Genomic DNA, 26107 nt, shown 5'->3' on the forward strand with positions numbered 1-26107 from the left:
TTCGCCTTTAGTTATTTGACGATATAAAAAGGGGTGATTGACAGCTGTGACAGCCACTCACCAGCTCCACTCGGGTCCTATTGAACCCAGCATTTCACTGTCAGAGACCTGAGAACCCGAGTCACCTCTTTTGAATGGAACCAAGAACTGGTCGGGTCCGGGTCGGGGCCTTGGATGCCCGAAGACCTCTACTCTGTCACACACTCAGACTGTCAGCTAGAGACAGACAAACAGGATCCTGCTGGGCTATTTCTCAGTTTGGCCGTCATCACCTCCACCATGTGGTTTCCACAAGTGTCACACTGATGATATCAGTTTGGCCGTCATCACCTCCACCATGTGATTTCCACAAGTGTCACACTGATGATATCAGTTTATCAACCACTGATTTAAACAGAACAGCCTTTACTCAGAAATACAGTGTGGTAATTACAGCTGTAATGACTAAAGACAGACACTAGACCCCACTATTAGCTCTCAACAGCAACAAGTAAAACATTTCTTCTTTAACACATTGTGTTCCAATACATTACATACTTATTCAGCATAGGCATTCAATACATAGGGTATGTATGCATCAACGTATTATCAACTAACTTGTATTATGTATAACTCAAGTCTTTCTCAGTTCTCAGATTTTGCTTTCTATGAAGTTCCCAGTTATCACGTATCTAAGAAAACTCAAACTTTCCCCTATCTATCTTTAGTTAAAAATTGGCTAAGTGGGTGACAGTGTCAGTCACAATTTTTGTGATAGAAGTGATGTCACTCAATTGGAAGTGATGTCATCATAAATCAGTGAATTACGATGTCATCAGTGATGCCATCAGTGATGTCACTCGAGCAATTGTGATGTCATTAGCGATGTCACTCGAGCAATTGTGATGTCATCAGAATCAGAATCAGAATCAGAATCACTTTTATTGCCACAGTATGCAAGATGCAATCAGTGATGCAATGTCAAATTTAATTTGGGTATTTTTTTAGGCTTCATTCTTGCTCTGGGAAAGAAAGAAAAATGACTGTTACCTGTCAGCCTGGTGGGTCAAGGTTCAAATCATTGATGTGCTGGCTGCCAACGTTCAAAACACTGTGGTGGTGCTGCTCCTCCTCCTCCACTCCATCAGCTGATGTGGGTAAATAAATGCCTTTGCTGTGCTTGTCAGGAAGTGCACTGATGTTGTATCGGGCTGGAGATGAGGAGAAGAAACTATCTCACACAAACTAGTCAAAGCGCGAACAAACTGGGCTTTTGATGGTAAAGTATCTGTTTTCACACCGCTATCGATGCTAGATCCCCATTCTTGGTAAATGTAACGCTATGTGTGCTCTATCGACTTTCTACTTGGCTAGCAAGCCCACGTTAGCAGTACGTTAACTTAGCTTTGCTTTAACGTTATTCGTTAACAAATTTGCGTGTGGTCACACATTAGTTGTGATAATAACCAGCCGTCTGTATAGCCTGGGATGACTTTACCACCGTCGTAGTCAACAAAATATTAAATTTAGCTTTTGTTTTCAGCGTGACATGCTTGCAATAGCTAACCAGACGAGGTAACGTTTAGGCAGCTAAGCTAAGCTAACGCTAGATCTCGCTAGCCAGCACTACCTAGCCCCGATGCGTTCCGTGTTCTTCCTTGGTGAAATAAAGTCCTGCAAAACTAACGTAAATCGTGCTTATTGGTAAAGGAGTATACGTTACCTTTTATGAACGGGTATGTTCTATTCGGCAAAGTATAACGGTATGGTCCGCCATGCAGCAACTTTGATCAAAACTGTCAAAATTGTTTGACACTGCTCTCCAGTCGTACCGCCCTCCGCGGTGGTTGAAAGGTTGCCAAACAATTCCAAAAGTTTAAATGTCACTGAAATAGTACTGCCTGTTGTGTTGAGTATGTGGAAATGAATTATTAGTCACAGGGATTCATAAAAGGTCTTTAAATCGTGGTTCACCAGGAATTGAAGATCTTTGGTCAGGAGAGAGAGAGAACATAACGGGGCTAGCTAGACAGTTAACTTTGCACCTAGACACTTGGATAACCACACGTGGTTAACCTACATGTTAAACAGCCAACCAGGTGAAGTCAATAACAGGAAAATCGGTGTTGTTGACATGAGCGAATGTTACTGACAAAATAATGTCTCACTAGATTTTGCTTTTACAACTATCTATGCCACTTGATTAAATGATAGACTACTTCCACTTTGCCACTGCTGTCCCAATAGCATACATTAACAATGGCACCAAAGTAACAAGTCAGTCCCCACACTATCAACACATGTTATGCACATTGCATTGCATTGCGTAATAACGGTTCTGCAACTGTGTCATAATGTTCTCATTCCCTGTAGAAAAATACATTTGGAGATGGAAAGCCACGGAACAAGTCGACCATGGGGAAAGCTGGTCAAAGTGGACTCTAGTGGAACTGAAGTGCTGCTTGTCAACAGGGAATGCACGGTTGGCAGAAGAAAAGGTAATATTTCGGTCAATATAAAAATGAATAAATTAAATAATTTTATCCAGGAAAGTTTTCGAATCAGAAGAGGGAATTTATTTTGGAAACAATAAAAACAACTTTTTATTCTGTTTTCTGGCAGCTCTAAATGTGTTGATATATATTAACAAAAGAGAGTCCCGTCAGTAGCACAGACATGGCTAGCCTGTCAGTGTCTGGACCCTTTTAAACCTCTCCATTGAAAGCACAAAGCCTTCTTTAGTTCGCCCAACTTATACACCCCCTTCTGATCATAACAAAAGGCGTCTATTCAGAACATGTGTGCAGAATATTAAGTAGTTTTTTTGTATATATTTTACCCAAGGAAAGTTTAGGCCTATATATTTTCCCCTTGCTCTGTGGTGGTGTCTGCTTTCTTATTGAGCTTTTGGAGTCTACTTTGCTTTGCAATGCAAAGTAACTGGCCTTAATTAGTTAGCTTATGTCTGCGTCGTGAGGGATTGAAAAATCGAATAACAATAAGTTCAATCTTGTTATTTTCAAATGCACTCATGCATGCAACTCATCTCAGTAGTTCGAGTAGAAACGTCAACATATTGATGATAATTTGTTGCCATATCAACCAAAGTTGCTAAGACTTGTCTTGGTATACTCAGGATAAAAAACCTGGCATGACATTTATGGTACACATAATGTATAAATATAAACTCAATATTTTAACTCCAACAAGGTTAACTGAAAACAGAATTGAGCAGGCCCTGTGTTAGAGAGCCAAACTAAGCTGTATAGTGTATGTTGTTTATGTTTATAACCTGATAACAAAGTTGTATTGTTTTGCCAGGGTGTGATCTGTCCTTTCCAGCCAACAAACTCGTCTCAGGGGAGCACTGCAAGATTGTGCAGGATGAAAGCTCAGGATCGGTGTGGCTTGAGGACATGAGGTATTGTTTATTTGTCAATAAATTATATCTTGAGATACAAGCACACTGAAAAAACAATAGATGTGTGACAATGTAGACTCATTATGTAGCTTATGTCCTACATGTGTTTGCCGGTGGGGTTGTGTGATCCACCTACTGGTGGGTGTGTAAACTGCCAGGCCGGCACATAACGAGGCAAACTAGCTAATTAAGCCTTAATTATGGGGCTTCTGTTTCACAACACACTGAGTCAGCAAGGTGAAAGCCATCCTTTATACACGCATGTTTCAGCTGCTCACAAATGCCCACAGGCAGCACATTGAGCAGAGCTGTAGGGATAAATACTGTTTACATACCGTAAATACTTCCCTCTGGAATCTGCCATTCTTGATGTTTCATTAGGTTTTGTGATAGTTAGGTGCCACCCGACGACCCTCCGGGGTGATGGGATAGGTGAAGGTGATAGTTAGTCCCTAATGAATGGTCAGTTGTCTGGCATATGTTACTGAAATATTATTGTTTAATATAAATAGAAAACATGGGCAGATGAGGAGAAGAATATAGATTTTGCAGTCCCCTGAGGGGTTTTGTAAAAGCATCTTGCATTAAAAGAAGCAAATGCAAACAAAATAAGTGAATACAACAAACTAAAATGTAACTGAATTGGCAAAGAAGAACAAACACAACAAGGAGGAGAATGGTGTAACAAAGACAAACAGCATCAATAAGTGGTAATGAAAGTAGAATAAACCATATGCGGCGGGGGCGGGGGGGGGGATCTAAAGGTGTGTGTTTTGTTTATCAATTTAGTGAGCGGCTACTGTATTTTAGGAGCTGTTCAAAATGTATACTTGTGTATGAATTGCCATAATACCTGCCTTTTCACAAGGCAAATACAGGACACAATATAGCTTTTACATTGTACAGCGGTACAACAAACAGGTGTCTGTTTGCCCGTCTGACTCTGTAGCACCAATGGCACTGTGATCAACATGTCCACGTTGGTGAAGAAGCAAACTCACACGCTGCAGAACGGAGACGTCATCTACTTTGTTTACAGGAAACATGAGCCAGAACAAAGTGAGTTGGACTTTACATGACGTTGACATGTTTATTGACCGTATATATAACTTTATAAGAAAAGAAAGTCAGTATCTGCTTTCTTTGCCCTGTAGACATTGCCTATGTTTACCATTCAATCAAACCGGAGCAAGCTGTTTCAGAAGATAGTTGTGGTAAGTAGATGGATCATTCACTGATATAACCCTGTTTAAAATGTTACCTTCCTCCAACTGTATCACAATCAGTTTTATTCCACAACTGCCTCACTGGTATCCCCCTCGCTGTCTGTATGTGACGGTCAGACGTGAAGCGGTCAGCGTCTACTCCAGCTCCGGACCTACCTCTCTCTGTGGAGCCAGTAATGCTGACGAAAGCCCCGAGGGAGCCGACTCAGGACGAGCCCCAGCCTTCCACCTCCACCTCCCACCTCCATATCGGGAGCTCGGCTACATCTGGTCCCATGGCGACCACAGCCCCTGCTGCTCCAGGTAGGTTCTCTCTCTCTCTACTAGTCTGACTGTCTGGAAGCAGGCTGCGGCTCTAAGCTCTGTCATTGGCTCCGACCATTTCAGGGAATCCCTTTTCCGCTCCCTGCAAGGTCTGTCATTGGCTCCGACCGGCTCCGATCATTTCACATTAATGCCAATGCTAACTAGAGATTTCTGTCTCTCTCCTGAGGCTGTCGTAGCTATCTATCCCTGTGTTTTGACAATAAATGACAGCTTTGTCTTTTTCCTCTGTGAACATATTGTTTGTGAGAGATGATCAAAACCATTGAAACCCACTATAACATAAATGCTCATTCTCTTCACTCCATTTTCCATGTTCTGAATACAAGACAATTGTGGAGATGAAGATTTAGAGCGAAGGTGTGAACAATAATACAACGTTTACTCCTGATCATGTATCCTGTTTACTTGTTGTTATTTTCATGTTAGAAAGTTGCATGTTGTAGCTTTAACCTGCTTGGTGTGTACAGATGGGTGGGGCTTACCTTATTAGGATAGTATAGGTAAGTTGTCAATCAGAAAAAAGTATACTACATTGACCCTGCACTTTCTTTTGATTATCTAAACTTTCCGCCAGTCATTGTAATGTTGCAAGCCCTACTCATCTATGGCCCGTAAGTAGGTTAAAACAAACCATTTAAAGTACTCTCAAGTACTACAGTATTTGAGCCAGATCTGCTATTCCATCCATGTTACCAGGCAAAGCTAAAGACGCACAGGAGAAAGAGATGGACGACCTGGAGCCTGAGAGCAAGCGGAGGAAAACCGGTAACACTTGAGTTTGTGATATGGAGATGTATCTGTGTTTCCTTGATTCCTTATATTACAGTACCTCTCCTCTCTTCAGAGCGTTAGCTCCAACCCCAAAGACTTCTATTCAACCTCAGACCCCGCCTGTGGGAGTACAGGACAGGGCCAAACCAGACTAATGCCAAACATGATGACAATTTTGCCAACGACAGATTATAATATGATATTTTGTAACATAATGTTTTACCTGATAAAGAGAACCATATTAGTGAGTGAGAGATCGGACCTGATCTTAGCCAAGTCCATTGCTTCATGTCAGCTCCTGTCGGTTTCATTCATAATGTCATGCTCAGCTCACCTCTTAAACAGCATCGATCACCAGAGATCACTTATGGCCTCTTAAGTCTGTTCCTCCTGTGATTGGACTTTGGACTAGATGATCAACGCAGATGTTTCAAGGAAGCAAAGAAAACCATCTCAGTTTCCATATACAGATTTTTCTCTCTCTGACTGTAATGCCCACTTTCAATGTCTTTCCAGAAAAGGATTATGATTTGGGCCTGCCACACGCATCCAGTGCAGAGGCGGAGGGCCCAGCTAAGGGACGTCTGTTGTCTAAAGCGCCAGTGGAAGGTGCCAAGACAGACAAGATGGAGGAGACCCTAACATGCATTATCTGCCAGGAACTACTGTATGACTGTGTCAGGTAGGACTCAGAAGCAGTCACACTAGGTTATTGCTCCGCCCTTCCATTGTTACCATTCTTAACCTTTTATTTATCAGACCGTGGTGGGAGCGTTTATAGCCACACAAGCCCACTTCTCTAACTTTAAGAGTAAGATTACTATTCCTTATTCACTTTCCCCACCCAGATTTCCCAAAGGTTCAGACCAGTGATTTTCTGGTCACTAGCCTCCTTCTCTAACCTCTAGGCTAGGCTATCACCACCCTAACTGTGTGTGTCTTTGTGTAAATCTAATCACCAGTCTCCTGTTGTTGCCCCAGCCTGCAGCCCTGCATGCATACCTTCTGTGCTGCCTGCTACTCCGGCTGGATGGAGCGCTCGTCTCTTTGCCCCACCTGCCGCTGCCCGGTGGAAAGGATCCGCAAGAACCACATCCTCAACAACCTGGTGGAGGCCTACCTCACGCAGCACCCAGGTTCACTTTCTTCAAACATCTTTTTCATGGCATTTCTCCACATTCACGCTTTACTGCTATTTTTCAAACCGCCACCACTGTTTTTGTTTGTTTGTTTTCTTGATCTCTCATGAAAGTTAACTGGGAGAGGCTGCAAGGTGGATGGAAAATGGCAGCCTTGGAAAAGGCACTGTGCTTTCCTTTCTAAAGTTAAACAGCTCAACTTTTACAGATGACCACATGATATGAGCCACTTTTTGTGAGCCAACTGATCTTGGCAAAGAGACGACATGTCACTACATAAGCAGCCGAGCGTTTCCGTCAGCAGCAACAACCCAAGTGAAACTGGAGAAAATGACAAGAGAAATGTTGGGACTGTAGTAACAAATTCCCAGAAACCATGATCACAAAGAGTCAGTGTGGGAGCTCACTGGCCGTGTTATGGGAGTTTCTGCTAAGTGTAACCGTGTGAATGCATCCTTAGATGCTCTATACTATGGAGAATGATAGGACATTTAAGAGAGAGAATGAGGATGACATGCAATAAATTCCAGCTAATATTATATATACCGGTACATTATATATATATATATATATATATATATATATATATATATATAGCTTGTTCGTCATACATACATTATTGACATTCTAATATTGCAACATGGTGCTACCAGCCGTGTAACGTGCCTATGTGCTTGTAAGAGATGTGCATGGGAGCCCACGCAAGGCGTCCATGAGAAGTCAGCTGGGCGAGTCACTTGTTGCTTTTTACCTCGTCAAAGTAGGCCAAAAACGAGTCCCAGATAATTGAGAATCTTTTTTGGTTGTCAGGAAGCCGAATCTCTTCATCCCTATAACTGAGACCATTGTCCGTCAATTCCAGCTGATCTTATATGATAGATACTTACTTATACTTTAAATATACTTGAAATACTTAATATTTCCATGAGCACGACAATCCCCATTAGTATCTGTTAGGGAATGGAATTTTAACCACTCCTCATCCGCTAATGTATTTTATTTTTATTTATTTATTTTTTAATTCCATTCCCTAACAGTATCGGTTCCCAAAAAATCAGATTGCATCTGTTTTGTTTAGATGTTGAGCTAAGGTGTGTGTATGTTTGTGTGTGTGTGTGACAGAAAAGTGTCGCAGTGAGGAGGACCTGCAGAGCATGGACAGCCGTAACAAGATCACTCAGGACATGTTGCAGCCAAAGGTGGAGCGCTCCTTCTCTGACGAGGAAGGAAGCTCCGATTATCTCTTTGAGCTCTCTGACAATGACAGTGATGGCTCAGACATTAGGTAAAGGCTATGTGTTCATCTATATTTAAGCACTAAAGAAGCTGTTCTATGTTAGTAAAAAAAATATGGGCAGTGGAAAATGTATAAAAAATCAACTGCATATACAAATATAACAAACGAGAAGAAAATGACGATATCAAGGAACACGATACATGGAGTTACAGCATATCATATTGACTCGTGATTACAGGAGGTATAAACAAAAATCATATTCACATTGAGTCTACATAAGCGCATACATAAATTATGTGTTGAAAATGCATTGTAAATATAAACGCTTTATTATGAAAATCATAAATATCGTTCCATGCAAAGGTCAACTGTGTAAGAAGCCTGACCTTTGCTGGTTTAGCGAACACTTTCTCCATGTGACGATTTATTTATTTACCGTATTTATTTTCCCCCCCTCCATCCCCAGTCAGCCCATGGTGATGTGCAGGCAGTGTCCAGGCTACAGGAAGGATGTCAGTCAGGTGCTGTTTGCTACAGGTTCCAACTACTGGGTCACTGGTCCCCCCGTCCCAGCGGTTCTTCCTCTTCCACCCACGCCGGCCCCTGAGGAAGGGTGTGGGAAGCCCGGGGAGCAGCCCTCGACTTCCTCGGATAACCCCTCAGGTACCTCCACTGACCAAAGTAGCTGTGTAACGAGACACTGCAGTGAATGAACAATTATGACAGGTGTGGAAGATGGAGGTATGTTGCAGGAAGACATTTTTCTTTATTTTTATTATTTACAATCCCTTTTTTATTCTTTGGAAAACACAGACATTTAAAGCCCGAATCAGAATTATTTTATTTCAGAATTTCAGATATATTTGTAAAAAATCATGGAGGAATGAGATGATGGTATTTCCAGTGTTTCAGAAACAGTCCTGTCTATTGTTAGTAATAAAAGTAGGCTGCACCAAAATCCTGGTATTAAAATGGTTAAAAGGCCGATGCAAACGCTCAAGGCAGCTCTGATAATGATGAATTGGATACTGTTCAGGAAAGAACAGCCATGATATAACATGTTTTCTTTTGTAATGTTAACGTTTGACAGCGCCACCGCCCACTGGTGGGCCTCAGAGGTCCTCTCACATCAAGATATCAGAATGATAGCCTATCATGGATTTGGGAGGGTGGTCCTCAGAAATGTTTTAACAATCAGAAGTTCAAGTAGGCCTTGAATTACATGCTGCTATATAGGAGTGAAATGCTTCTTTCCTCACAACCTGTCCTGATTTTGGCAGCAAGTTAAAATCAAAGTTTTGTTACCATAAGTGCAGAATGCACCATTCAAATACAAAAAGCGGAAATTATGGAGGTGGAGGTCTTGCCTGAAAGTTTGTGAACAAAGTGTGTGAGCAATGTGGAGGAAGTGTTTGATTTGTTGTTTTATCAGTATTTAGTTAGAATTGGTGCAGGTTGAGATTGTGTGTGTGCGTGTGCGTGTATGTTGTAAGGCGTCTGGTCTTTAAAGTTGTATTTTCACTGTATGTTGTGTATAAGAAAAAATGACAATAAACATATTGGGGAAACAAAAAGCGGAAATTACAGTTAATTTGGTGTGGATGCAACATCCACGCTATTTCAGCGCTCCTGTGAAAATCCCCCTCTCCTCCATGTCTCAACTCCCAGTCTAAAAACGCTTGACCTTCTTCTCTCACTCTGTGCAGCTCCTCAGGAGTACCGCTGCCCCCCTCAGGGCTGCCATGTCATCTGCAGCTGCTGCCTGCAGCCCATGCCCGACCGTCGGGCCGAGCTGAATAGCCAGCAGGTCGCTGCTCAGCAATGTAAGTGGACCTGTCAGTCAGTCACTTTCTCTCTGAAGACATGACAGGACTGTGTCCATTCAATGTGCTTAGTTAGATTATACTGTTGGGTCATTCCGTGTCGAGCTCGTCGGCTCGAACTTTAGTAGCAAATTTGTTTTCCAATTCCCTGTCCATTTATGTAGATTAGTTTTGATGTGTTGCTTATTTTAGTGTGTTAAGTACATGACTGAATATTGGATAGCCAAACACAATATGACCTGTGCTGGTTTTCCTCTTAACTCAGCATTTCAATACTTTTCTATTTTATTTACCGTACATTATTATTATTATTTTTTGTTGGGGGGGGGGGGGGGGTTTGTCACCTTTATTGGACAGGATATTAGTTAGGTAGAAAGATGGGGAGAGAGAGTGGATGATGACATGCGGTAAAGGGCCACGGGTTGGATTCGATTTGAACCTGGGCCGGCCGCGGGGAAACGATTAAGCCTTTATGGTATCACCAGGTGAGCCACCAGGGCGCCCATATATTGAGGTATCTTTGATAGATTTGTAGTGATTAATTAATATATCAACTCTTAAAAAAACGGTTGTGATGATGATGATGTTCTTGTTGTTAATTTCCACAGCTACTGTCATAGGCCCACATCACAAAATCAAGTGCTGAAACTGCCAGAATCTTGTAGTCTGCCTCCAAGCCTCTGTCAAAGAAAAACCTTGGAGCTGCTTCCTTTCTTAGTGTCGCTTTTAGACCCATAAACTTGCTCCAAATCATAGGTGAAAATGATCATTTTGACCCTCACTCTACAAAATTGGGGGAAACTCAAATTATCAGTGAGCTTTAATAGTTGGGCTTTCTTCATCATCATTAATTTATGTATATCTTCCACCAGGAGAAAAATTATCCAAATCCAACATTTGAGCTCGAGGTTTCTGAAATTTGCTTGATTTGACACGGAATCACCCTGTTAGTGTCCAGTTCTGCAGTCTGAAACTTGAATGAAACTGAAAGGAGTAAGGATAGAAAAGTATTGAAATGCTGAGTTAACAGGAAAACCAGCCCGGGTTGTGCTTCTGTTTGGCTATTCAATATTCAGTCATGTACGTAACATACTGTACATTGAGATAAGCAACACATGTCAACTAATCTACATAAATGGCCAGGGAATTGGAATACAAAGTTAGTAGTAGTGCCATAATTGACAGATCTAACTGGATTGTTGCACTAACTCCATAACGTGGCCCTTATGCATAATGTGCTGTGTGTTGGCAGGTGTGCTGTGCCAGCGGCCCTTCTGTCATATGTACTGGGGTTGCCAGAGGACGGGCTGTCATGGCTGCCTGGCGCGCTTCAGCGGTACGTCTCTGTTTCTGCAAATCACTCAGGCTGCTGCTGTGTGTGTAGGAGGGTTCCACTCTATGCATTTTTAAGGGCTGCTACTGTAATTTCTCTATTTGAAGTGGCTAAGAGCAGATATTCTGTTTTGTTTTTTTGAATCATACTTTTTTATTGTTTCCTTTTGTAGACCAAAACACAGCAACCCAAACCATAAACCATAGGTATTGGCAAGTTGGCAACATGTACACAAAGATAAGGGAGAAAAATAAAAATAAACAGAGAAGTGCCATACAAGTGCAAACGATCATCACCAATATACCAGTATACTGTACAGAGCACACTGCACTACATTTATACACTTGTACCCACACACACACACACACACACACACAGGCATCCACACACCAACACACACACAAGTACATATTTGCATATACACTCATCTCTCCAGACAGCAGACTCTAGGATCTGCCGATAACACCCCCATGTTGAAAGAGCAGATATTTTGTGCATATATACGATATCTTTAACTTCATGCCAACATTGACACGTGTTCAGTGTTTTCCCCCAGAATTAAATTCTTAGCAAGTTGGACAAAACAATAATAGTGAAACATGCTCATGTGTGGAATCGGATCAAAATGGCACATTTGTTCAATTTAGGTTCAGGGCTTCTCATAGACGACCAGTGTCGTATTGCTCAAGTCTACAGTAAATAATAATAATTCAAAACACCCAAACTCTCTGTGTGTCAACTGGGAAAAATCTTTTCTCTGATGAAGCTGCTCAAATATATTTCATTTATATGATCTTCTGCGTCTACTTTGAAAACAATCCTGTCTTTTTCATGCAGAGCTCAATCTGACAGACAAATGCCTGGATGGTGTGCTGAACAGCAATAACTATGAATCGGAGATCCTCCAGGTAAGTTGAATCTTCTCCACAAGTTGAAGTGTAACTGTATAGCTGGGATGGAGCATGTCAGTGTAAAATGCTAAAAGTGTTTGCATTCATGATAGTGTGACCGGGCGTTCACACCAAGGCGGAAAAAAGCTTCACATGCAATTTAGTCACCAAAGTTGAACAATCTCAACTCGAGCGTATAATCGCATCATTCGCGCCGCTAAAATTCACGTCACTCGCCTCATTCGCGCCACCCGAGGTGAAATCACATCTACTCGGGCATTTGCACTGACTTTGTATGTAATCTCATCACTCATAATGGTACTCGGTATCGGTATATGTAAGGGATAATGTATATTGAGGCGGTGATTACGGGGGAAATAATGACCGACAGGTGGATTGAGCCCGACGCGTAGCGGAGGGCTTAATCGTTCACCTGAAGGTCATTATTTCCCAGTAATCACCGCCTCAATATACATTATCCCGCTTAGAACACGGCCTACAACTAAATCATTCAATAATCTGACAAAAATAATTATTCAAATATATTTTTTAATAGCGTTTTCAACGACAAAGCGGTTTCATTCGTAATTGGCACACAAGACACCACAGCTGCAACTGGTTGGCCTAATTAGTAGTGGCTTGCTGACAAAAGGCTCTTATCAACTGATTAATCCAGGTGTGGCAGAGCAGCGGTCGGTTGTCGAGAAATAATGACCGGTGAATATTGTTGATTGACCAATCAGAATCGAGTATTCAAGAGAGCCGTGTTCTAAATAATATTAATGCCTATAAGCATATGTTTAACGCACAATTGTGTCTTATTTATTACAATATCTAATATCTATTTTATATTACTGTGAAAACGGTCATATCAATTTCTCCTTCAAACAACTGCATTTATTTATTCAAGTTTCTCACCAAAAATTAAATTTTACAAGATTACATTTGAACACATCATGATCACCCAATACGGATTTTTACTGAGTGGAGCTTGAATGCAACCTAATGAAGTGAAAGTGCCGGTGGGGAAATATGACGTAATCAGTGAATTTACGTTACCTAACAACAAAAGGCAGTATGGATTATACCGGACATATATTGGAAATATCTGGTAAGCCTTTGCTTGTTCCACCACACTGTTTTGTCTGCTAGAAGTGCTAAACCAGCTGATTAACTTACTGAGCTAACGTTGGCTAACATCGGGTGCAACAGTCAATGGTCAGGTGACGTTATGATCTGCTTTTTTAAATTTCTCCTCGCAAAAAGTGCTCCAGGCAGTGCTCTTTTCCACGTAAAACATTCTACTATATGTGAACAGCCAAGCTTCTGTGCATTGCATTATCAGCTATGAGCCTCTTTCTGTTTCCAGGTTAACGTCACGTTGCCGTAAAGTGGTGATGCGGTTGTAGCGTGGGTTGTTAGAGCAGTAACAGTACATTACATGAGCACAGGGTGCATCCCTAATGTTGTTGGATGATAGCACCCTGCTGTTTAAGCTCTCTGGTTTACATGTCAGTTCAAATGTCAGCTGTACCAATGAAGGCTCCTATCAGGAAACCATGCACTCAACTTGTTGGCCCTCACAATACTATAAGATGCGTCAGATGAAAACATCTGTCCATATGCTGTTATATTGTATGTATTGTGATCTTGCTTTTATACTGTATGCGTGTTCCCTTCCTTCCACCAGAACTACCTGTCCTCCAGAGGGAAGTCGTGGAGGGATCTGCTCCAGGAGGGCCTGCAGGGCCTGCAACAGGGAACCTACTATCTGTTTGGTGAGCCCTCAAGTCAAAATCCCAATCACCAAGCACAGGGATTTGATGCAGATATGCATATTGGCCACTTGGATTGCCAGTGATACACAAGATGCCTCAGTTGCATCACTGTAGTGTGTGATGTGAAAAAGCTGAAGAGGTTAGTGGGGTTGGTGTTGCACTAGTCACCCGTGACCCCTCCTCTTCTCCTTCACCCCGTCTCTTTCAGATTGGCGCATCACTGCAAACGCCATCATGTGCTACGGCTGCGGCCTGCGAGCCTTCAAGGAGCTGGCTTACAAGTACAGACAGAACATCCCTCTGTCCGAACTGCCAGGTCAGACTAACTCAAAGACCCTTTGAATGATTCTACTTTTTTAATGGCACTCTCTCAGCTCGAGTGGGGTTAGAGAGGTGTTTTTTTAGGTTGATGGTTTCCACTGTACCATCCAAACAGTGGGGTTAGAGATATGTTTTTTTAGGGTGAGGGTTTAGGTTAGGTTTAGGTTTAGGTTTTATTTATTCGCACAGTAGAAACAGAAAACAAAGGCATATGACAGTTCAAATAACAAGTCGGATGAGATATTTACAGAGCTAAAATACAGACAGGAGTACTGTGCAGGAGGAGGCAAAGAAAACCCAGAGGGCTTATAAGGCGCACTCCACCTCATTTAACAGTTCAAAAGTTTAAACATACACAATAACAGAAGAAAGAGAAATAGAGCAAGATACAGAAGAAGAAAGATTTTTACAACTGTACCATCCAAACAGTGGTGTTAGAGAGATGTTTTTTAGGGCGAGGGTTTCCACTGTACCATCCAAAGAGTTATGTCATATCCCTGTAATAACCTCGTTTAATGTTCCATCCTCAGCTGCTGTAACGACTCGTCCCGACTGCTACTGGGGACGCAACTGTCGTACGCAGGTGAAGGCACACCACGCCATGTAAGTTCAAATACCTATAGTCTTTTTCCCCTCGTAGAATAACCTGACTGTATTCTGTGCCTGTGTGAGAGACCTAGGACTGCGGATATACCATTGTTATGATGCATTCATGAAACAAAGCAGCGTTTGCCTGCCATTTTCACACCGCTCTCGCTCACCACCCAGCTCCTTCTATTTGAGAATATGTCTGATTAAGAAGTTGTAAATGGCAGCCCCATGCCTGGTCTTTTGCTTGTGGAAGAAGAAAGGCGGAGCCGGAAAAAGAAGGAGAAACCACTCAATGGGCTTTCCCGAAGGTCACGTCGTCGTGAAAATATTTTGTGTATTGGAAATGATCAGATGAGATGACGTTGAAAAATTTAGAAGATTTGTGCGTGCCCTCGCTTCTCCTGCACTAAGTTACACCAGCCAATCCGAGTGTTTTCTCTCACTGACCCTGAGTCAACATGGCCGACTAGAGCCAACGGTGTGTCTGGGCCTTAAGACGTACAGTTGCATCAGTATCATAACAACTGAAACCAATGGGGCACTTTTAAAATGTTTATTGTAAACAAACACTGCACCTCAGTGCTAATCGGGATAATCACATTACTCATTACATTATTACATTACAAAGTTCTTGTAAAGAAAAGATCCATATTGCTAGCCTCCAGTTAGGTTACTGTAGCTGTATCTAACACAGTAGCCTGTAAGCCCAAATATTTAATTAGCATTCAATATGAGGCGAGGCAGCACTGATTGACTGATCAGCTGACTCCTGATGAGCACGTCTTGCACCGTGGGCAAAATAACTCACCTCTTGCACAAGTTTATTCCTGTTCCATTATTCAGTTTGCATTTTGGATTAAGGTCGAGGAGGATCCATTTCTGATTGGTGTCATCATCCGTTCATGCATCTGTCTTGAATGGTTGCAAAGATACCTTTGCAAAAACAGACATGGTGAACAAAGTGTATCTGCAATCATGTGATGTCAGATACTGGTTGCCCAGCCACTTATGCATGTAGTTCACCCATTTAACCACTAGAAGGAGTGATTGTACAAAATGAGTGCCACTGCTCCTCATTGCCTGCTAGTTGAGCAGCTCTGCAAGGTGCTCCGTTTGGTTCCACCTCTGTCTTTGGCATTCCGGTTGAGTACGTCCCACATGCATATTGTGTTGTTTTCTTTATTTTCATTGCAGGAAATTCAACCACATATGTGAGCAGACACGCTTCAAGAGCTGAAGGGGCCCGGAGAGACTCACCACCTCACACGTCTGAAACTGAGAATCTCCTCGATTTAGAAAGAGATATTTCCTGTAGCCCACATCTCTCCTGAAGCGATGGGATCCTGTGGTTAAAATAGCCTCCTTTTTTACATTTGTACTGTATGTTTTTGCTATGTTGTCCCAGGTGTGTCGCCTGTTATGCATTGACTTGTTGCAGAAATTACAATCAGCATCCAAATACAATTATAACCAGTGTCTTATATGACATGGGTGTGTGTGTGAAATTATGCTATGCACGCTGAACAGTTGAAGCTGCTCTTTTAGAATGAGTCAGACCTGGGTGGGGAGTTGACACCAACCGCCAGTCAAAATCTGGTAAATCATGTGTGTGGCACTGGCTGGTGGGTTTGTCTCCTCTACCAGGCACAGGTTTTTATAGACATTTATTTTTTTTGTATATATTTTTTTTCTAGGAGGGGGGGGGGGGGGGGTGAAATGGTAAAAGGTGTAAATTCTTCTATCCAGCAGCTGCTGTGACAAGTGGATGAAAAAGTTAGATTCTTATTTGGAGTAGCACATCCCCGTTGGTTTCCACCATCCCAGCCTTTTTGGCTCCAGAAAGTCTCGGATGTTTTATATTGAATTTGCAGAAGACACAAGGGTGAGCGAAGCAATCTGTGTGGATTAAGGCCAGCACGCACACACACACACACACACACACACACGCACACACACACACACACACACACACACACACACACACACACACATATCCGTTACTCTTTAGGCACGCTTAGTGAGTGAGCTGTTCCCGTTATTTACGACTTCCTGTGCCTCAGTAGTCGAGACTTTGAGCCGTGCGAGTTTTGTCTTTGAAATGCTGACTTTAGAATCTAGGGGCTTTTCCTTCAACATGCGTATGAAGAGGTTTGGGATGAAGAACACCTGTGTGACTTCTATGCATTTACTACCAACTTTGTTTTGTTTGGCTGTACATATGTGAATAATAACAGTAATACACTGTAGCGACGCTTTGGACCAAGCTGTGAGCTGCTTCCAAGATCCAACCTGCTATATTGGAATGAGGAGTAAAAGCGTCACTCCTCTTGAGGGATTCCTTCTGTTGTTCCGGGGCAAGGCAGCATTTCCCAGGCGAGGGCGGAAAGGCAAAGCCCCACATACAATAGGGCAGGTTGGGAATTCCATGTGATGGTTGTATAGGATTTCATGTGTGTGGGAAGGGGATCAGAGTAATATGTTGTAGTGCTATCGGAGGGCACGGGGGCCTCTGTTGTATGCTTTGCTCCGGATAATCAACTCCAAGCTGATTAAAGTCGCGCATTACAGACGCTTTCTCAGACCCCATTAGCGAGGGCTAAGGTTGTTATTATAGAATGCACTGTTACTATGTGTAGACTGTGGGCTCGCTTTGGGAGACATGGACTGTTACTATGGGTCGGCTGTGGGCTAGTTTGGAAGACATGGACGAGCCTCTCTAGGTGTCTGCTATTGGTTGATTGTTTATTTGCTTACTAGCCCGGTCATGCGTGTAGTAGCCCAGGCTCATAGACGGGGCAAGGTTTTTGCGCGGTAGACTCGCAGAACCGCCAGTTCAGGAATTCATATGTGCCAATACACTAAACACAACAGTATGTTCTCTGTTCTTAGGTTGGTGTTCCAATTATATAATAACGGTCAGGTCGGTGTCGAAATTTTGCTTGCCATAACAAAAGTGTGTTACCTGGTGAGATTTTGTGGTCGATTTTAGAGGTTTATTTAGATGTTTTTTCTGATAGCACATTGGATTTATTAGTGGAACATAATGTTTTAGTTAAGAGTTGGCCAAATACAATTCAAGTTAAATTGAATAATTTTCCTATGGATCCTAAAGTACAGGAAGCTACTGAGATATATATATACCGGTATATATATATATTGTCACTCTTTTTTCTTTCTTTTCTTTTTCTTTAGTTTGGTCCTGTTGGCATTTCTCTGTCAACATCATTCATTCATTCATTTCCTTTATTTTACCAGGTAGATTATTATATAATATATATATATAATTGCTGTGTCACTTGACAGACATGTTGAATCTCTGAAATGATCTGTGACTGTGGGCACCACCCAGTAACTGCTGCCTATCATGCAAACCCACATGCCCAGCTGGTACTCATGCCTTCTGCGCATTTTTGACAAATCACTCTTCAGGGTTCGGCCTAGCTAGAACAGCCTGATATTAGTTTCTAGAGGCCTTATATATTGAAATGAGAGAATGGTTCAATAATCTTCATAGGTGAGTTATTGGTGTATAGAAAATAGCGAGGGGGGGGAGGGGGAGTTTTTGTATCCTTTGTATCTGCAACTGAAGGGGGGGGGGGGGGGCGGGTAATTTGTATGTAAATGATAAGAGCAGGCCATAACTGGCATCCAGTACATTTTGTCTAGATATACTGTATTATTCTTATGTGCTATGTTTCATATAACAAGGCTTCTGGTTTTTAAATGTTTGTTTATTGTGAGTTTGACATTGTTAAGAGGGAGAATAGGTCATTAAGATGTCTAAATTGTCTGCTGGATGTGTGTTTACGTGCTGAGCGGTGTGAGAGCATTTGCACATAACTCCTCTCACACACATTTAAAGGCTTCTCTTCTTTCTGCAGTCAGTCTTCAAGATTCTGATTTGGAAGAAAAAAGTGTACCTCTCTCACCATCCATGAAGAGATGTCCTTCTGTAATGTATGTGATTCTAAAACTTGGGCTCAACTTTCTCATTTGTTATCGCGTACAGTATGAAGAGTTTCCATATCCATTTGAAAGAAAGGACAAATTTAGAGAATTTAAAAAAAAAGAAAGGAAGGACAAAAAGAATGAAAATGAATTGGAGATACTGTGTGTGTATATATATAGCAACATATTGGCCATAGTGATGATTGATACTATATAGCATTTTGGAATAGAACTATCGTAAGTGTAGGCGGCGATATTTGCAATCCTGCTCAAATGATGGGATGGGGTTATGAATGGGCAGTCTCCTGGCCTCGGTCTCATTATTAATTTGTGGTGTTAGCCAGGTGCTTCAGGTGCTTTTCTCCCCAGTTGTGGTGGGTTCACACTGGCATTCCTGAGCGGCTCAGGCCCGCCTCAGCACAAGCCCGGCCGACCCGCCCCCCGCCCCCCGCCCCCCTACAGAGCGGCTGAGTTTTAATTATTCCCTACAGGAGGAGATCCAGGCACCCTAAGCCAACAACAGTCCCAAGCCGCCCCGATCAGGAACGGGTGTTAAAGAGGCTTTGGATGGCGCTTTGCATTCCCCCCAGGGGGGGGAATACGCTTGTATTCTGGGGCAAATATTTACTCACCGTGTGTGCGAAAGTCTGGACCGAGCCGCTCTGCTCTTAACAGTATGACCGATGTAACGGGCAGATTTCATTCTACCTCAGCAAAGCTCCCGGCAATATGGGGGGGCTGAATGGACATGCAACATAGGGGGATCTAAAGTCCTTGATACCTGGGAAACCATGAGTGTGTGTGTACTGCAATATTTGAACTTTTAGTCTAGAGACTCTATTTGATTTCATAGTTTAATCACTATAGGGTAGCACTAGGGAGTTATAAAAAAAATATATATAGTACTTTTGCAAGGACTTGGGTTTGGCACTCTGTAATGTCCCTGTACATTGTATTAGCAATGCTAAAGTTGTCATCAAAATGTATATGGATGTAACTTGCCTGTTTATCTGCACTAATAAATAAATAAAGACTCCTACTGTACTGCTTTGATTCCCTGTCAGTGCAATCAGGCCCGTAGCCAGGGTTTGAGAAATACCGAGGTCGTTTTAGCGCGGCTTGGGGTGCCCAGGGGGCGCTGTGCCCCCCCGGTTTGAAAATTGTGTCCATTTTAAAGTAAAATGCTTCAATCTGGTGCACTTTGAGAGCAAAATTAAGAGGCTAGATCTATAAAGAACTACAGACATCATGTTAGATTAATATCCTCTTTACTGTGCTGTTGCTTTAAAATGATACAAAAAATAAATGTCTCCCCATATAATATAATTCATATTCTGCATACAGGTCACATGGCAGAATACTGCTCAATTAAATACAATGGCCCATCTACACAAACATCACTTAGAACTGTCCCTAAAGTCTAGCCCCAATCTAGCCTCAATGCAAAAGCTGAATGTTGTGACTTATCTTTCTTCCTTCTATAGCAGGGGTGGGCAACTATTTTTCATGGGGGGCCACATGAGAAATCCAGATTGTTGCCGGGGGCCGAACAAATATTGTCATGCCGTAATGGAGGGGCAACTTTGATGATAGAGAGGGCCACAAAAAAAGTCCTCGCTACCAGATTTTGCTGAGGGCTGAACGGCGCCAGCGCGAAAAAATTGGGGCATTTGAAGCCAGGTTTAGAGGAATAACTAATTTTAAATTAACAGTTGTGATGTCATTATTCAGTCTTAACCACCAATATTTGATCCTTTTCTCACTCACTCCTATGTCACCACACTCTCCCTGCAGGGCTTGAAATTAACTTTTTTCACCACCTGCCAATATGGCTGCTAGATTTTAAAGTTACCAGCCAATTAGAATTTCCACTATCCGAAATGTTTTTCTTGAAATAAACCAGAATATGAGTGGGTTAATTTAAGCATAAGTATCAGTAAGTGGCCGGGATTCTCAAAGCCTGTGTTGAGGGTCACACGAACATGCACTCTTGAAGCTAAATAAATCCAAAACCAACAAGTTAATTATTTAAATTTCTACCTCAATGTAGAACAGCCATTTCTTACACATGAGATTACTTTTGGCCTTTTAGTCATAAAGATTATTGAAAGATATTCCATATTCCAGACTGAAATGCTATAACAGAAGAATATTGGCCAGAATGACATGAACATTTGGACACTTATTCAGCGGGTATCTTGCATGTTGCGTGCAGGTGCACTGTAAAAAAATAAAAAACTTTTTTTGCAATTCCATCGCAGGCCACACAGGGGGCCGTATGTTGCCCATGTGTGCTTTATAGTAACGTTCAGTCATAACTCATTCATAATTAAGCCCATAGTTAATGAACTAATCATGTACAAAACACACACACAGTCACATATTTTATATACTGTATATGTTGTAAGCCTAATTTTTGCCATCACAGCTGCTTTTTACATGTATGGGATAATACAGGCTAATATACAAGGTGTCCCAAGCTCTGAGTCATTATAAACTCAATTAGCTACAGAAGCTAATGTTCACATTCAGTCCTTGTATATTTCTCTCATGTGTTCATCATTCCTTTCCTCCTCTGTGTGTGTGTGTGATTGAGAAATGAGATGCAGGTGGTGTTCATCCTAATTGGCCTGGTCAGGTGTCAGATTGCTGCTGGCTGATTGGCTGGTGGAGAGCATTTAAGCCAGCTGATGCCATCCTGTCGCCCCTTGCTCTCCTCATTCCCAACGATGATGGCTGCTGTGCTGACTGCTGTGTTCTGTCAGGTAGGAACTGTGTGTAGACCTACTTTAGTAGTTCTGCAGAACTTTATTAAGATGTGTCTTTATCTTGGTAGACCTGTGCAGTCTAAACTGTAAATAGTTACCTTCCAGATCTACACTTTTGTACACTGTAAATAACACTTACCCAAGTAGCAGAAAGTAGGGGGAGAAGCCCTTTAGTTTTTTGTAACATTTTCTGATGTTTATTTTGTAGGAGCTTATAGGTAAGAGCTGTGTCTCTTATTTAATCCATCATTTTCTTTTCTTAGGTAAATTTAAGGTTGGGGATTAGTTTGATTGGTTAGTTGTGTTGGGGCCATGCTGTGCTCTGAAACTAAACCTGCTACTCGTGAACTTGTGATGGTGGTTTGGCTGATCATCCTTGGGAGTGGGAAGAGTGGGGGCACTTTTGTGTTGCGGTCCGGTTCCCCGAGGCCGGTTCCTAACATAATTGGGTGCTCGTCTGCTTTTCTCATTCGTCAGCACGTCGTGTGTGTGTATATATATTTTATGTTTGTCTGGTGGGCAGTCTTTGTGCAGGTGGTAAATGGTGTTAGTCAAGGTGCCTTTGCATGGAGCTGAGGAAGCTCATGGTGGTAAAGCTGGTGGAGAGGTTTGTTGGAGGAGGAGCCGCTCAGAGGGGACCAGTAAGACTGAGGAGGGGCGTGACAAGGCAGGGCCGTCAGTAGCACCGTTTCTCCGCTTTCTGTGTAGACTATGCTACCCTACAAGAGTCTCCGTACATAGACTTGCCTGTCACTCTGACTCCCAAGCCGTCTAAATCAGCGATACAGACGTATTTACAAGTGTCACAGAAACATTTCAAAGCCACATATTGAGAAGAAGAGTTCATAGCTTCTCGACGTCGGGGTTAGAAAGCTCGTCGCTGCTCATAAATGCCTCTTTTCATCTGAAGTCTGTGCTGGTGATATTTTTTACCGAGCTTTCGGCCAGAGTGGCGCTGTTGAGCGCTCTGACGGCTGGGAGCTCTAACCTGGAAAAAATATCACCAGCACAGACTTCAGATGAAAAGAGGCATTTATGAGCAGCGTCGAGCTTTCTAACCCCGACGTCGAGAAGCGATGAACCCTTCTCAATATGTGGCTTTGAAATGTTTCTGTGACACTTGTAAATACGTCTGTATCACTGATTTAGATGGCTTGGGAGTCAGTCACAGGCAAGTATGTACGGAGATGGGACTCTTGTAGGGTAGCATAGTCTACACAGAAAGAGGAGAAACTGTGCTACTGACGGCCCTGCCTTGTCACGCCCATCCTCAGTCTTACTGGTCCCCTCTGACCGGCTCCTCCTCCAACAAACATCTCCACCAGCTTTACCACCATGAGCTTCCTCAGCTCCATGCACACCATTTACCACCTGCACAAAGACTGCCCACCAGACAAACATATATTATATATATATACTCAGATGACGTGCTGACGAACGAGAAAAGCGGACGAGCCCCCAATTATGTAAGAACGGGACCGCAACACAAAAGTGCCCCCACTCTTCCCACTCCCAAGGATGATCAGCCAAACCACCATCACAAGTTCACAAGTCGCAGGTTTAGTTTCAGAGCACAGCATGGCCCCAACAACAAACTAATCCCCAACCTTAAACTTAAGAAAAGGATGGATTAAATAAAAGACAGCTCTCACCTATAAGCTCCTACAAAATAAACGTGAGAAAATGTTACAAAAAGCTACCCTCCTACTTTACTTGGGTAAGATGTTAGTGTACAGTACAAAAGTGTGGAGCTGGAAGTAGTTATTTACAGTTTAGACTGCACAGGTCCACCAAGATAACACATCTTCAAGTTCTGAAGAATTAAGTAGGCCTACACAGTTCCTACCTGACAGAACACAGCAATGAGTCAACAGAGAGCCATCATAGTTGGGAGTACAATGAGTGGACTTTGGTTCAATTACACACTGAGAGGAATGATGTGAACACATGACTCAAACGTTTAGATGCTATAGCTAATAGAGTTTTGAATGATAGCCCAACTTTTATTTCACCAACTGTGTCTGCACTGTTACATGGGTTGATGCCATCCCTTGCAGTCATTGCCACCGATGATGGCTGCTCTGCTGACTCTTTGTTCTGTCAGGTAGGCACTGTGTGTAGGCCTACTTTGGTAGTTCTTTAGAACTTGAAGATCTGTCGTTGTCGAGGTAGACTTGTGCAGTCCAAACTGTAAATAGCTACCTTCCAAATCTATACTTTTTTTACACTAAATAACTCTTACCCAAGTAGTAGGAGGGAGAAGCCCTTTAGTTTTGTAACATTCTCATGTTTATTTTGTAGGAGCTTATAGGTGAGAGCTGTGTCTATTTATTTTTTAATCCATCCTTTTATTAGGTAAGTTTAAGGTTGGCGATTAGTTTGATTTGTTGATGTTGGGGCCATGCTGTGCTCTGAAACCAAACCTGCTACTTGTGATGGTGGTTTGGCTGATCATCTTTTGGAGTGGGAAGAGTGTTTTGTGTTGCCGTCCCCTTCCCCGAGGCCGGTTCCTAACATAATTAGGGGGTCGCCCCGCTTTTCTCGTTAGTCAGCATGTCGTCTGAGTATATATATATTTTATATATTTGTCTGGTGGGCAGTCTTTGTGCAGGTGGTAAATGGTGTTAGTCAAGGTGCCTTTGCATGGAGCTGAGGAAGCTCATGGTGGTAAAGCTGGTGGAGATGTTTGTTGGAGGAGGAGCCGGTCAGAGGGGACCAGTAAGACTGAGGAGGGGCGTGACAAGGCAGGGCCGTCAGTAGCACCGTTTCTCCTCTTTCTGTGTAGACTATGCTACCCTACAAGAGTCCCATCTCCGTACATAGACTTGCTGTGACTCCCAAGTCGTCTAAATCAGTGATACAGACGTATTTACAAGTGTCACAGAAACATTTCAAAGCCACATATTGAGAAGGGTTCATCGCTTCTCGACGTCAGAGTTAGAAAGCTCGACGCTGCTCATAAATGCCTCTTTTCATCTGAAGTCTGTGCTGGTGATATTTTTTCCAGGTTAGAGCTCTCAGCCGTCACAGCGCCACTCTGGCCAAAGGCTCGGTAAAAAATATCACCAGCACAGACTTCAGATGAAGAGGCATTTATGAGCAGCGTCAAGCTTTCTAACCCCGACGTCGAGAAGCTATGAACTCCTCTCAATATGTGGCTTTGAAATGTTTCTGTGACACTTGTAAATACGTCTGTATCGCTGATTTAGACGGCTTGGGAGTCAGAGTGACAGGCAAGTCTATGTACGGAGACTCTTGTAGGGTAGCAGTCTACACAGAAAGAGAGAAACGGTGCTACTGACGGCCCTGCCACGCCCCTCAGTCTTACTGGTCCCCTCTGACCGGCTCCTCCTCCAACAAACATCTCCACCAGCTTTACCACCATGAGCTTCCTCAGCTCCATGCAAAGCCACCTTGACTAACACCATTTACCACCTGCACAAAGACTGCCCACCAGACAAACATATAAAATATACACACACACTCACAGACGACGTGCTGACGAATGAGAAAAGCAGACGAGCACCCAATTATGTTAGGAACCGGCCTTGGGGAACGGGACCGCAACACAAAAGTGCCCCCACTCTTCCCACTCCCAAGGATGATCAGCCAAACCACCATCACAAGTTCACAAGTAGCAGGTTTAGTTTCAGAGCACAGCATGGCCCCAACACAACTAACCAATCAAACTAATCCCCAACCTTAAATTTACCTAAGAAAAGAAAATGGATTAAATAAGAGACACAGCTCTTACCTATAAGCTCCTACAAAATAAACATCAGAAAATGTTACAAAAAACTAAAGGGCTTCTCCCCCTACTTTCTGCTACTTGGGTGTTATTTACAGTGTACAAAAGTGTAGCTCTGGAAGGTAACTATTTACAGTTTAGACTGCACAGGTCTACCAAGATAAAGACACATCTTAATAAAGTTCTGCAGAACTACTAAAGTAGGTCTACACACAGTTCCTACCTGACAGAACACAGCAGTCAGCACAGCAGCCATCATCGTTGGGAATGAGGAGAGCAAGGGGCGACAGGATGGCATCAGCTGGCTTAAATGCTCTCCATCAGCCAGCAGCAATCTGACACCTGACCAGGCCAATTAGGATGAACACCACCTGCATCTCATTTCTCAATCACACACACACAGAGGAGGAAAGGAATGATGAACACATGAGAGAAATATACAAGGACTGAATGTGAACATTAGCTTCTGTAGCTAATTGAGTTTATAATGACTCAGAGCTTGGGACACCTTGTATATTAGCCTGTATTATCCCATACATGTAAAAAGCAGCTGTGATGGCAAAAATTAGGCTTACAACATATACAGTATATAAAATATGTGACTGTGTGTGTGTTTTGTATATGATTAGTTCATTAACTATGGGCTTAATTATAAATGAGTTCTGACTGAACGTTACTATAAAGCACACATGGGCAACATACAGCCCCCCTGTGTGGCGGGTATGTGTTAGAGGGTACACACAGGAAAATACTGTCACAGAGGACTAAGAGATGATTTACCATCTATAGCATACAGAGAGGAAGCAA

The 26107-nt window shown here is 42.6% G+C and overlaps 1 protein-coding gene across 1 annotated transcript; it reads left to right on the forward strand.

Moving 5' to 3' along the window:
- Positions 1–1154: 1154 nt before the first annotated feature.
- On the forward strand, positions 1155–16485 carry chfr (checkpoint with forkhead and ring finger domains, E3 ubiquitin protein ligase). The gene is made up of 18 exons (XM_083643904.1): positions 1155–1258; positions 2353–2477; positions 3301–3400; positions 4350–4459; positions 4555–4614; positions 4744–4929; positions 5650–5718; positions 6241–6406; positions 6706–6860; positions 7986–8148; positions 8567–8763; positions 9807–9923; positions 11176–11259; positions 12094–12164; positions 13837–13924; positions 14133–14240; positions 14776–14848; positions 16031–16485. The coding sequence occupies exons 2-18, from the start codon at positions 2369–2371 to the stop codon at positions 16071–16073; spliced, it is 1899 nt and encodes a 632-aa protein (XP_083500030.1). The 5' UTR covers positions 1155–1258; positions 2353–2368; the 3' UTR covers positions 16074–16485.
- The last annotated feature ends 9622 nt before the right edge of the window (positions 16486–26107 follow it).

The sequence above is a fragment of the Poromitra crassiceps genome, assembly GCF_964638095.1.
Source record: "Poromitra crassiceps genome assembly, chromosome: 10".
NCBI lineage: Eukaryota > Metazoa > Chordata > Actinopteri > Beryciformes > Melamphaidae > Poromitra > Poromitra crassiceps.

Bases quoted from the DNA above. Each gene is read 5' to 3' on its own strand.
- chfr (XM_083643904.1), top strand. From the start codon at position 2,369: ATGGAAAGCCACGGAACAAGTCGACCATGGGGAAAGCTGGTCAAAGTG. The intron at 9,924-11,175 runs GTAAGTGGACCT...GTGTGTTGGCAG, and splicing joins GCAGGTCGCTGCTCAGCAAT to GTGTGCTGTGCCAGCGGCCC. The intron at 13,925-14,132 runs GTGAGCCCTCAA...CGTCTCTTTCAG, and splicing joins GGGAACCTACTATCTGTTTG to ATTGGCGCATCACTGCAAAC.